Source organism: Nyctibius grandis, chromosome 6, assembly GCF_013368605.1.
Source record: "Nyctibius grandis isolate bNycGra1 chromosome 6, bNycGra1.pri, whole genome shotgun sequence".
NCBI classification, from domain to species: domain Eukaryota; kingdom Metazoa; phylum Chordata; class Aves; order Nyctibiiformes; family Nyctibiidae; genus Nyctibius; species Nyctibius grandis.
This window is the reverse complement of record NC_090663.1, coordinates 85,005,016-85,017,456: the sequence shown is the minus strand read 5'-3', so window position 1 is coordinate 85,017,456 and position 12,441 is coordinate 85,005,016. Positions and strand designations below refer to the sequence as shown.

At 39.4% G+C, this 12,441-nt stretch overlaps 1 protein-coding gene across 6 annotated transcripts in view; it reads right to left on the bottom strand.

Moving 5' to 3' along the window:
* CAMK2D (calcium/calmodulin dependent protein kinase II delta) overlaps positions 1 to 12,441 on the bottom strand; it is a 157,263-nt gene that overhangs the window by 57,439 nt on the left and 87,383 nt on the right. For all 6 annotated transcript variants that reach the window (XM_068402619.1, XM_068402620.1, XM_068402623.1 and 3 more), the window contains one exon: positions 5,134 to 5,188. In XM_068402619.1, the coding sequence (XP_068258720.1) occupies positions 5,134 to 5,188 (55 nt within the window). The remainder of the gene's footprint in view (positions 1 to 5,133; positions 5,189 to 12,441) is intronic.

Sequence of the window (12,441 nt, the reverse complement as noted above, 5' to 3'; positions counted from 1 at the left end):
AGCAGCATAGCTCCTTTCTTCGAGAAGGCCAGTTAATGTTTTCATTTACATTTGGGCTACATCACCTTTTTTCTGAGTTTACACCTTACTGACTTTGAAAGTAATCACTTTCAGGTAACAGAATGCTATTTTGGACAGAAGTCTGCAATAAAATCTGGAGGAGGTAAAATAGCTGGCTGCCTAATTTGTATTCTCTTTCTTTTTCTTTTTGTCTTCTACCTTCCAGAAACTGGCTTTTGTTGCTGTAACACAAAATGTCTGATTGATGAGCATTTTGACAGCCTTTGATACCTCCTTTTTGCATATATATTTGTCTACCACAGCTCTGGTAAAAAGCAATTATTCTCACTTTGCGATGAATGGAAAAACAAAGCATCCTTTGATCTTATTCTTCCCTAAAACACTTATCTTTGATCCAAACAAAAAAGAAAAGAAAAAACTGTTGTCATCAAAGTGCATTTCAGTGGGAGAGAACACCAAGCTGAAAGCTGATGCTTGTTCTTCTCAAGCACGGAGAAAAGAAGGGGATATGCATTCTTGTTTGCTCACACTAAACATTTGCTTGGCATTCATAACCATTGTTAAACGACAAAAAAATAAACACAAAACAAACCACAAACAACTCTGGTCCTTCACTATGAAGCTACATGAACAGCTGCCAGGCTACCTTCTCCCCAGAAGATTAAAATGGGAAGTAAATGGGTCTCAACGCCTTTCTGATACAGATACATTGTCCACTTCAGTGAGGTCCTATCTCATGACAGGACATTCATCATACGAGCTCTAGTAACTTCCAGGGTACAAATTAAAAGCCACGGGTTCTCACAAATTATTACTGTTCTTTCGTAATTTTCTGAAGAGCGTACTGAAACGGCAACAAAGCACAGGGGTTTGTTTAAACAAAAGAAGTACAAGCAGCACGTAGAAACACCACGGCCCTCTGCACCAGGTATCTCTTTCAGAAAAACTGCAGAGAGAGGGACAAGCAGAAGGATTCCAGGTACAAAGGATGCGATTTCTATTTGTCTCTTGGAAGAGGTACACTGAGAAGCAGTTTTTAACCGCTTCATTCAACTGACTTTCTACTATAACAAATTACTGCATTTACAGTGTTAAATGCCACTTTTTTATTACAAACATTGGGCCCCTCGCTTCAAGAAAGATGTTGAGGTGTTGGAGTGAGTCCAGAGGAGGGCGACCAAGCTGGTGAAGGGTCTGGAGGGTCTGACCTATGAGGAACGGCTGAGGGAGTTGGGGTTGTTTAGCCTGGAGAAGAGGAGGCTCAGAGGTGACCTTATTGTAGTCTACAACTACCTGAAGGGAGGTTGTAGCGGAGTGGGAGTCTGCCTCTTCTCCCAGGCAACTAGCGATAGGCCAAGAGGACATAGCCTCAAGCTTGGCCAGGGGAGGTTCAGGTTGGACATTAGGAAGCATTTCTTCTCAGCCAGGGTCATTAGCCATTGGAAGGGGCTGCCCAGGGAGGTGGTGGCGTCACCATCTCTGGAGGGGTTTAAGAAAAGCCTGGACATGGCACTTAGCGCCATGGTCTAGTTGACACGGTGGTGTCAGGGCAATGGTTGGACTCGATGATCCCAGAGGGCTCTTCCAACCTGATTGATTCTCTGATTCTGTGAACAACATATACAAAAATACTCAACTTCATCTACCATATACAACTGATTAGGAAAATTTACAAATATAAGAAGATATTTAAAAGGAACTCCCAAATTAGCAAGCTAGCTAAAAAAGCCTCTACTGATGATCACACTGGCGTTGTTTCCTCCTAGCCTACGTTTCTTATTTCTTGAATTACTTCCATAATGAAGGTGTGATCAAGCAGTCTTACAAAATTAGTGTCTTTTAAAATTTACCTGTGACCTTTCTGCTTCTGAAAAAGAAAGGTTCAGGCACTTACCCTAGGCAAAGACTGTTCTACAGTTAGGCTTTCTTTTGGTGTTTTTGTTTCTTCTACACAGTACAGTCCCTCCACTTGGAATTCAACAGCAACATCAGGATTCTAAATGTACCAATTGTTGCATTTCATCAAGTGCATTAAAATGGGAGACACTGAAAAAAGTGAATCTCATTGACTTGCACAAGAGAGTCTTCAAGTGCTACAGCTGTTTCCATTCAGATACAGCAATTAATACTGACAGAACCGATTGGATTTAAACTCATCTAACATCATTAATGCTGAAGACAATCTCATTCGTGCTTAGCAACTGAAATGGGCTGATAGAGAGATGCAAATCCTAACTACAGTTACCTTAACCAATAAGGGAAGAGGAGTAAGAAACTTCGTAGAGTCCACTACTAATCTCACTGCGCGTATTTTATTAATCTGCAAATCATTTCACTGAGAGAAACATAACAGGAGGAAGGCCTTTGCCTAGGAGAAGTATTTCAGAAGGCTTAGTTAATTGTCTAAAATATGTAGGCGCCACATCGGTACATCAGTGAGATGCCTCTGTTCCTTGGCAGAGACATCATCGAGACCTTGAAAATCACTACTTTGCCTAGTCAAGCGCAAAACAACGCCCACACTCCAGAATGACACTGCCACGTATATATTTCAGAGATGGAGAGTTCAGCAACCAAAGATAAATTTTATAGATATAGATGTGATATGTCAACACTTCAGTGCATCTTTTCCTCTCATATGCAGGGCTTCTTACAGGAACACCTGAATACCACATTTTACCAGAAAGCGCATCTTTCGTTGTTCAATGTCCAGTTTCTACGTGGATTTTAACAGACTTCCACCTTCCCATTTTGACACTAGAACTCTTCACCCTAACGCACGTCCGTAACAGAGTACACTAATCACTTTTTTTTCTCCAGATAAAAGAACAGCTATCACTGAGGTATACAAGTGAAGCAGCAGGCTTCTCCTTCAGGCTGCAGACATCTCTATGACATTCATTCGAAAGAGATTATTAGAAATTCAAAATAGGAACTGACAATGATTGTTTTTTTTTTCTATTCACAGAAAAAGCCCTCTTCCTCTTCACTTTCTTACGTGGGATGCAGTCTAAAAGAAATTTCTAAAGAAACAGTCATACTGAATCCCACATAGTCTGAAAGATATCATCAGGATAATGACATGATGGCATGTGTGGGTGGAGTGACAGTGTTACCCCACAGTCAGGCTCCTGTTGAATAAAAATTAAATAAATAAATAAAAGCATGTACGTGGCCTTCATATTAAAGAAGTACATATGGTACCTTTTTTTTTTGTGGCAGCTTTTACATACATTTAAACAAGCCTCTAACCCACATATTTGTAACTGCAGTAAACAGTGAATTTTCACTAATAAATAGCATTGCTGAGCATTAAAGAAAAAATTTCTTAGTCTGAATGAAAAATTAACTGTGAACAGCCATCCTTACTAATTTGGCAAACCCTCTTCAAGAATGCAACATGTTGCTTATCCAAAGACAACTATCAGTCAGTACAATCACTGCCTCTACTATTTGTTCTGTTACTATTGAGATATAGATACTGGTTATCCACAACTTTGAAGTTGTTCAAATGCCTTCTAGTTCATACTGCTGCCATCATCATCTGAGATAACTCTGGCATTATATCCTCAGTTTAAGGCAGAAGTGGACTAACTGCAAGTACAGCAGGCCAAAATTTCTACCAGTACAGTATGCCACCAGTTTATAAAAGGGATATTGTCCCTAGAACTAAGAATTCTGCACGCACTTCTTGGAAAATGTTCAGGATTAACAAGATTTTTCCATTTCCACATAGAAAGATTTCCTTTGTAGCCCTTAGAAACAAAACCCAGCACATGTCAGAGAACAAGTACGCATGTTGTGCCCTAGAGCCATTTCCACACCAACAGTCAGAGCACTTACCTGGGATATATACAAATCCGATGGAAGTTCCTGTTGAGCTCAGCTAGGATTTGAGCACTGAACCCTGAATGCCTTCACTGCAGACAGACTATTTAATATTTTTGTATTGCTAATCCAAAACCTAGTCTTGAAGAAGTCTTCATGGATTTCTTTAAAAAAATTAAGCCAGAAACTAAAACAGAATGTAACCTGAACATGGAAGCACACAACTGATTGTGGAAGATCCAGGTTCTAACTTACCTATGCTGAATGTAAATATTTCAGTTTGTATGCTTAGAAATGGGCTATTTCTCATTTCTAGGGGAAATAATATATTCTCATTCTAACCAGCAAAACCATGCAGTGCCTAAGAAAGCTCTTGGGGGTGGGGAGTGTTGTTTGTCAAAACCATAAACTGCCCTGGAAAAATCTGCAGTTGAAATAGATGATTTTACTTAAATAAGTCAGTTTTGCAAGACAATTCCTAATCACTCCTGTTTGCTCATACCTAGAACCAAAAGCAGCAACTTTTCAAGTGAGGGGAAAAGTTTGCCTGTCACAGGCGAGAATGAAGAGTATCAGTGTCTCTTTTTGAGTTGTCTGAGACACATAGTTCATGTTGGCACCATCCCCTCTTCCACTGAACAGCCTTACCTAGAAGAAACAAGCTCTACAAACGCACAATCACTACATGGACAGCTCACAGGACTGAAATTCCTGAAGCAAAAAGGGAAATAAGCAGGAAACTTCCTTTCTATGTGCTGGGCATTTTACATTCTGAATGGTGTCAAAATGAAACATTCTATATATCAGTAAGATATGAATCGGAAGGAAAATACTGAAAGAGTTTTTCCCTCTCAGAAACTCAGGCTTACCTTTCAATGCAGCAATGGAGATTTTCTGTAGAGAAACTATTCTTCCACATGTTTTTTTATGTTTCCTTTACAGACAACTGGCTTGCAGCAAATTATTTTTTCTGAGTCATACGTTTGCTTAGCTTTGGCAGATATCATGCAACTTCTACTTACACGCCTCCATTTGGTATTAAAATCCACTTCAACAGTGGCCCTACTTATTCAGAGTTTTTAATACAGAATTCTTAGTGACACTTAGAAATCATTGCACATGCAAATGACCAAATATGTTACTGCCCTTCCACCTCTGTTTACACCTATTTTGTCGAACTCACCGCACCAGAATCATGCATTTATCTTGTGAGCTTGTATTTACATCTAAAAGTTTGAATACCACATCCCCAACATGCTAAACAGATGCAAAACACATACTTACAAGTCAAAGACTAAGTAATGGAATCCTTCTTCTGATATGCTGTCATGAAGCCGCACTATTGAAAGGGGGAAAAAAAGATAAACACCAGTCATCTTTTTTATGTCTTTAATGTCTGTCTTTGATTTGGGGGGAGAAGGGAGGGTTTTAATTCTGCTGTAGAGCTGGTATTGCATCTGTGTGTGTTCTCATCTGTGGGTTTTTGTGGTGTTTTGTTTTGGTGGTTTTTTTTTTTTTTTAAATTCTCTGCCCTCAGAATCGTCTATTTCATAAGGTGAGATAAACAAAGAAACCAAAAGCCTGCACGTGCAGCATATGGTTATTTTTGAAGGAGGTCTGCTTTTGCTCTGCCACAGAAGAACGCTGCAGTCATTTCCTACCACTTCCTCGATGTATGGGCACATCCCCACACCCCACACCCTTGCCTTTGCCCTTCATGCTGAATCATGACTAAACAAGAGCTAAAAGCACAGCCAGACTTCATCTTAGTATGTTGTATTAACGTGATTGAACTCCCTTTTTCTGAGGCAGAACCTCCCATCAGTCTTTTAAACAGCATACACAGGAGCCTCCAGTTCCTGGACTTTTATTACCTTAAACAGTATTCTTAACGTCATACAACTATTTTCTCGACAGCATTACATCTTAAAAGTCGTAAACAAAATAAGATGGAAAAAAAAGCCACAATTAATCATACATTTCTAACAGACTTTAAGGGCTATGTTAGGAAATTCCATGATCAGACAATAGATGCCGACTTTGGAAGAGAAAGCATCATTGCAAACTAAAAGCATTTGACCATACTAAAATAAACGGAAAGCAAAAGTGCACATTCAATTAATAATTCAAGATTCTTTCTTAATTAATCGTTAAAAAGGAACTTAAATTAAAAATAAAATCACTGTCCGCAGTCCCTAGAGTAATTTGCCTTTTTTTTAGTCTCACCTTCTCCTTACTCTAACTTTTGATTAAATGCCTTCAATTTTAGTTGAGAAGTCAAATATTGAAACAAGTTAACTACTGAGACAGTGACTAATTTCACTGTAACACAGTCAGCTGCAACAGTATAAAAATACAGTACTTCTCCCTTTGAAAGCCAGCTTCCCATTCACTGGAAAGATAATAATAATAATAATAAAAAATAATAATAATAAAAATGCTTGTAGGTGAAAAAATGAAACAACTTGCGTGTGACTTACTTATATTCCCTTAAAAAAACAAACAAAGAACCCCAAAACCAAAGTGCTCATCCCCTCCCTATCAAATAAGGACAACTAGGTAATAACCAAATCCACACCACTCCATTGAGAATAGTCTTCCAGAAGAACAATTCAAGCCCGCGTTTCTTATTAAGATTCCTTTAGCACAATAAGAACACAACCATGAAAAAGGATGTTCTGTGTATACTAATCTCTCTGTAAGACAGAATCCATAAAATACTGACTCCCTGCACTCATTCAGACCTTGTACCAACCTGCAGTGTATTTTCATGGTGGGATGTCTGTGCATGGGAGGCCAATAAGAAGATCAGTGTAGGAAGAGGAGAAATTTTGTGAATGGCAAGTTATTCTTAGAGGTTTGGTTAGCATTGGTCTTAATTTTAACAAGTTTTACATTCATTTATGAAAGCTGATAGCTAAAATAAACAAACCTCTCAAACTCCCAAACTAGACAGATGTGAAGCTGCTCACAGAAACGAATTAGATGAGGAAGGAATTATCTTGCTCTGCATCTGATGTGCGCCGCAGTGGTGAAGGGTACGCTGGTGGGAAACTTAACAGGAGTACGGATGAGAGACCACGAGGGAGCTAAAGCCTCTAGAATTACAAACCGCTTCAGTCATTAGCCTTTTCAGTGCCTTCCACCGCTGACAAACTTGGAGCATCCTAATGATTAAAACCATATATATGTATCCATATCTAAAGGTTTCCCTGAGAATGCACTAGTCAGCTGCAGAACTTCATTTTGCATTTTAAGAATTCAAATCACCTAATGGCAGAACTATGAATTAAGTCCTGCGGTTTTTCTTAGTTCCTTTAAATACAACAGCAATTTCCAAAGCTGATTTTCCCACAATACAGGAAGCTTTGTCAGTAGTTTGATCCAAATCGTTATCACTTATAGAACCAAATAAAAAATTCAGGGTACCCTGAAACAGCTTCGTGTTCAAAACTGAGCTGACGAAGAAAGCGTAAAAGAAAAGGGTTTTCAGATTTCCCCAGGTGGCAGCTTTACGTATTGATCATTTTTCATACAATACATGACATTTAAAAAAAAACCCAAAATGAAATAAACATGACTTTTTTACTTAATAATATTTAGCCCAGGGAAACATCTTGTGTTTACACAATACTGAAGAGAAAACCAGCTCTTGGCTGACTCACTGCCCAGAGCTCGTGATGACTCACAAGAGCCAAGTAGGTCTAAATCAGAATTTGTGGTTTTGGCTGGTTCTATATTCTAGTTTGGTCTAAGTTTTTACAAAGTGCAAGCCTTGAGCGCAAAAGACCAAGGTACTACATTGCTGCTGTGGTAAATCATACCCTATTTATAGACGTTAGAGGGACATATATAGTTTAGAATATCAGAATCAAATAGTGTAAATATCAAATAGTATAAAATGTAATTGATTAAAAACCTAGAGCACACCAAAAGTGTAAGAACAGTTAATCAAATAATAACAGCGTAGCAGCAGCAGGGAACAGGAATCTGCCAGATCTTTGTACTAGTGCATTTTCAATGTCTCCTTAAGGAATTAAGGATACGTTATTTATTCACGTCTTCAGTTATTCATGTCTCAAAAAAAACCAAACCACAAAACAAAACAAACCCACCCCAACAAACCAAAATCAACTTTCTTTCTGGTTGCGTTCTTTGAGTTGAGATTTCAAGACCCCCAAATGTCTGGTCTTTAAAGCAAACCAAATGTGAGATGAGACACCAAGTACCAGCCTAGAACAGTACCCTGACATTTCTACCTCAGAACAGAGACCCCTAAAACATCTGGGTTTTGAGTACACTACTTCATATAGTAGCATCAAAGATACTACTCATGAATGACTGCTCAGAAATTAGCAACAGAATTTAGTACAGACTCTTGAGCCTGTCACAGAGAGACAACATAACCCTAAAATAGTAAATTTTGGAGCGCAGCTAGTACGTTTTACATATGCCTCTCCAAAAAAGTTTAAACCTTTTAAAGATTTAACACACAGCAAATGATACCTTTTGATAGAAGCTGCCTGCTCCGGGAAAAAGACTCATAAGAACTCACAGCATGTTTTTTCTGTGAACGGGTTTTTTTGGACTCAAAGCAGCGTTCCTCTCCTCGCTGCTCGCTAACAGCATTATACTCAGGCAGGCAGAAGCCTTCACATTCGATTTCCCGTATCATGTACGGATATTGAGAACTACCAAATACTTCTGGTGAGGCAGAATATTTGCTGCCAACTGCTTTCAAAGAGCTCTGAAGCATGTAAAACAACCCAGGTTTTTGAAACGTCTTTAGAGAATTGAAACAAAGCATTAAATCTTAAAATTTAGAAATGAAATCCACCTTTAAAATATTACTTTGGTATTAAAACCAGACAGTCTTGGCTTGAATTTGTGGCTACAGAACAGTCAACAGCCTATATTCACACACATACTTACTCAGTTTTCATGGTTCACTCCTTCTACTGCTCCAGCGTGGATTTGCCAGCAACCAGCTGAAGCAAAGGACTGTATCCTTTAATTAATGCTGTAGTTTTTTAAACACAAAATGGCTTTCTTACACACATTTGTGAGAAAGTCATCTCCTAGGTAAGGAGGAAGTCAACATGAACCTACTGTCATTAAGGCAGTTTTAAAACTGTAACCATGAAGTGACAAAGTCATAGAAGACTAAGCTCCATTTCATTGCCTTTGGTTCAAGGCAATACAAAACTCCTTTATCTCTCTCCCTCTTACAGCTACCACATATAGATACCAGCTATTCCTCCTATGTCAGAGAAATACCTTGCTGCCCATCACACAGCATATCAAAACCAAGAGCACCAGTTTTATCTTGGACAGAGGCATCTGTCGCACCCCTACTATTAAGCAGAATGGCACGGCACCATGTGAAGGGGCTTCTAGAGCTTCGCTGCCTGCCTGGAAAGGGAGGTGCTCTGACTTTGTCCCATCCTATTCTAGAAGAGGGCTTCTTTGTTCAGTGTCACCGCAGAACCACAGCTCCCTTCTGACTAGAAATGGATTGTGATTTGGGATGATGGATGATGTTTTTTCTCAGCCTGGTGAGGCTATTTCCTTACTAGCCAAACTCTAGTCTGACATGTCCATGGGGATATCTTCTTCAAGGATGACATTCATTCTTTTTCTTTCCTCCTAAATGTCTGAATCATAGAAGTGAGATGGGACAAATCCTCTGAATCAGGATCACATGGCCCTGATTGTCTCTGAGAAGGAAAACAGGCTGAGGCAGCCAGGGAAAACCAAAACCGCCTTTTGGCAAGTGCCTATGTTGGCTTCTTTGGTCAGTCCAGATACGGTTTTATGGCAGTAAATCTGCTAGGTGAAAATCTCATATAAGCACAGGCAAAGGAGAAGAATCTGTGGAGAAGACAAGACAGCTAGACAATATGAAATAAAGGGTGCACGATGGCACAGAGGCAAGTCCGCACAGCCCAAACTTTGCTACTGCGTCCTGCCTGCAACCCAGCTTCTCACTGGGAAAGGCACGGGATGTCGTGACACGATCTGAGAAGCTCCTCATAAAGTTTAACAGGTGATTCACTACAAAAAGCATTCGTGTATTCATTTCCAGCATATATAGTTCTTTACACACACATATCAGGCAGGATTCAGGCACGACAAACCAAAAGCCAGCAATTACAAAGATTATTCATCCAGTGTAAGAACTCCCATCAGTAACCCACACTGCAATTCCTATTTCTCCAGAGAGACAAAAAGTATTCATCAGTAGAAACAGTTCCATTCATCTTTTCTGAAAAAGATTACAATTAGACCTAATCATGATTAACTGGAGCTGTTTCATGAGTGCGGTCATGAACAAACACATTATTTGGTGGAAAGGACACAAGAGTAATTGTTTTTTCCCCTCCTGCCTGCTGTAGCACGATGGTTATTCTCCTCCAGTGAAGGTGTCTGACAACCTTCGACAACAAAATTGTTGCTCTTCAGCAAACCACTCGAAATGCCTGATGGGAATCCAGGCAGCACACAGCTCTTCTTTTGGAAAAATTCTATAAGCCCACAAAAGAGCAGGAATATCCCTTTGGCTTCAGCGCTGATTTTCATCTGAAACACTTTCCAATCACCACTCTGCAATAATCATTGTAATACTTTAAGGGAGAACTCCTATTAGCTTTACTAGTTTTGTATCTAGCCATTAGTGTGGGCAAGCTCCAATCAGATTGGAAAGTAAAAGGACTTTACTTGACTTTTTATGCTGAACTATAGTATTTTGTGTCTATTCTACAGAAAACAGCTTGATATCATGGCCAAGCAATCTTATTTTCTCCTTTCTGAATTTCTGCCTTTAAAGAAAACAAAAATCAAAATAATAGTATTCCACATACTTGCCATGAAAATCAAATTCTTCCAGGTGAGGAGACAAGTCAAACAATAGATAAAGTCAGATAAAAATTCTTCAGGATAAAGATACCTAATCATGTCTAAAACTATTGCCTAAAATATCCATTTTTTTGAAACTGCTGAAGTGAGAATTTTGACAAATCTGTTATCTGAATTAGTTCACAGCACAAGGATAGAATATTTGAGAAGACTGAACTTCCAACATAAGTTACAGTCCATGCTCAGTACAGCAGCTGCACAAACATGCACGGAGGTGTCGAACTGCCAGTGTCGCTCCTTAGGGAAGGCTCTTTCCATGCATCCCATCCCTCGGGTTTAGAAACAGAGCAGGGAAAGGGATAATGTCGTTAATGGTAACATAGTTAAAGACACTAATTTTCCCTTTTGTGCTTAAGATTAAGATCTATGGAGTCCCACAAGCATTAATTCCGTAACTCTGTGAAGCTCGGTGTCTCGAATTAGTGCCCTGTTAGGGAGTTACAGGAGTCATTCGTCAGTAGTACGGGTTGAAAATGGGTTTGAAAGTCACAAAAGTGTATGTTGTATGTGCTGAAACACGCAAATTATTTCAAGTTCTTCCCTTCCTGCAAGAAAAGTGAAAAAGGGACAGATGTGCTTTCCTTCCATGTTCACTTCCAAAAGTGTATTAAAGTATTCATGAAGATCACCCTTATTAGGAAAAAAACCTTTACAAAATTAACTTAATTACTTAATGGAAGGAACTTAATGGAATAACTTAATTTAATCTTGGGTTTTCTATGAATTGGTATCTGCCTGCCACTAGGTAAGTGGATAAGCTGTTGAATTAACCTGATTGATTCTGTGAGGTCTCTTCCAACCTGATTGATTCTGTGATTCTGTGATTTGAAAATAAAGAGGTAAAACAAAAACTGAAAAAACCTCAGTGACTGAAAAGTGATAAAACCAGATATGGTTTTTGGTAATATTTGAACCCCTCAGTTTTCTATGTCAAAACACTTGTCTATAAACATTTTCTGCTCTCTCGCCTCTGACAAGAATGCCTCGCAGTCAGCAAGTCTGCTTGGCTGAGAAGTGGAAGATCTGCAGCGGCTTAGCGCTGTCAGGACTCAGATCTTCCTGCAAAGTCACCCTTTGTCATCTTTCCTATTCTACTAAATAAACCAAGGCGAGGAGGGAAGGAAAATGGAGCTACTGCTAGAACTTCATCAGAAACTCACATGGATGCCAGTGCAGAAGTCATTACAGCAGCGCCAAGAACTGAGACCAAAGTCAAAATTCATCCTACAGCTTTTAGTCTAGATCTCGAGCTAAACACGATAAACGCACAACTGCATACGGGAGCTGCAGATGCAAAAGCTGGCGAACCACTGCTCAGGAGTGCTGCTGTTTGCACCGATCAGACCTTTAGAACAACCCATCTTCACTGCAACCTCATTCTCCACACCTCAATGCTCCAAGTTTTTCCATAACTGTCAACTATTTCCTCTCTTTTGGCAGTAATCTCTGCTGAGCAACCAAACTCCTTAAATCAGTGGTGCATAACACAGCCATCACTATAGCCTCCAGACATTAAACTCAATACAAACCCACCCTGCTTAAGTCTATGCTGTGGCTACAGCTCCTATTTTGTTCAGCTTAGATGCTTCTCTGAAAACAACCTATTATAAATATCAGTCAAACCTCGTAAGAAAGCTGGATAAATTCAGGTACTCGGCACTGAATCTCTGGACCAAC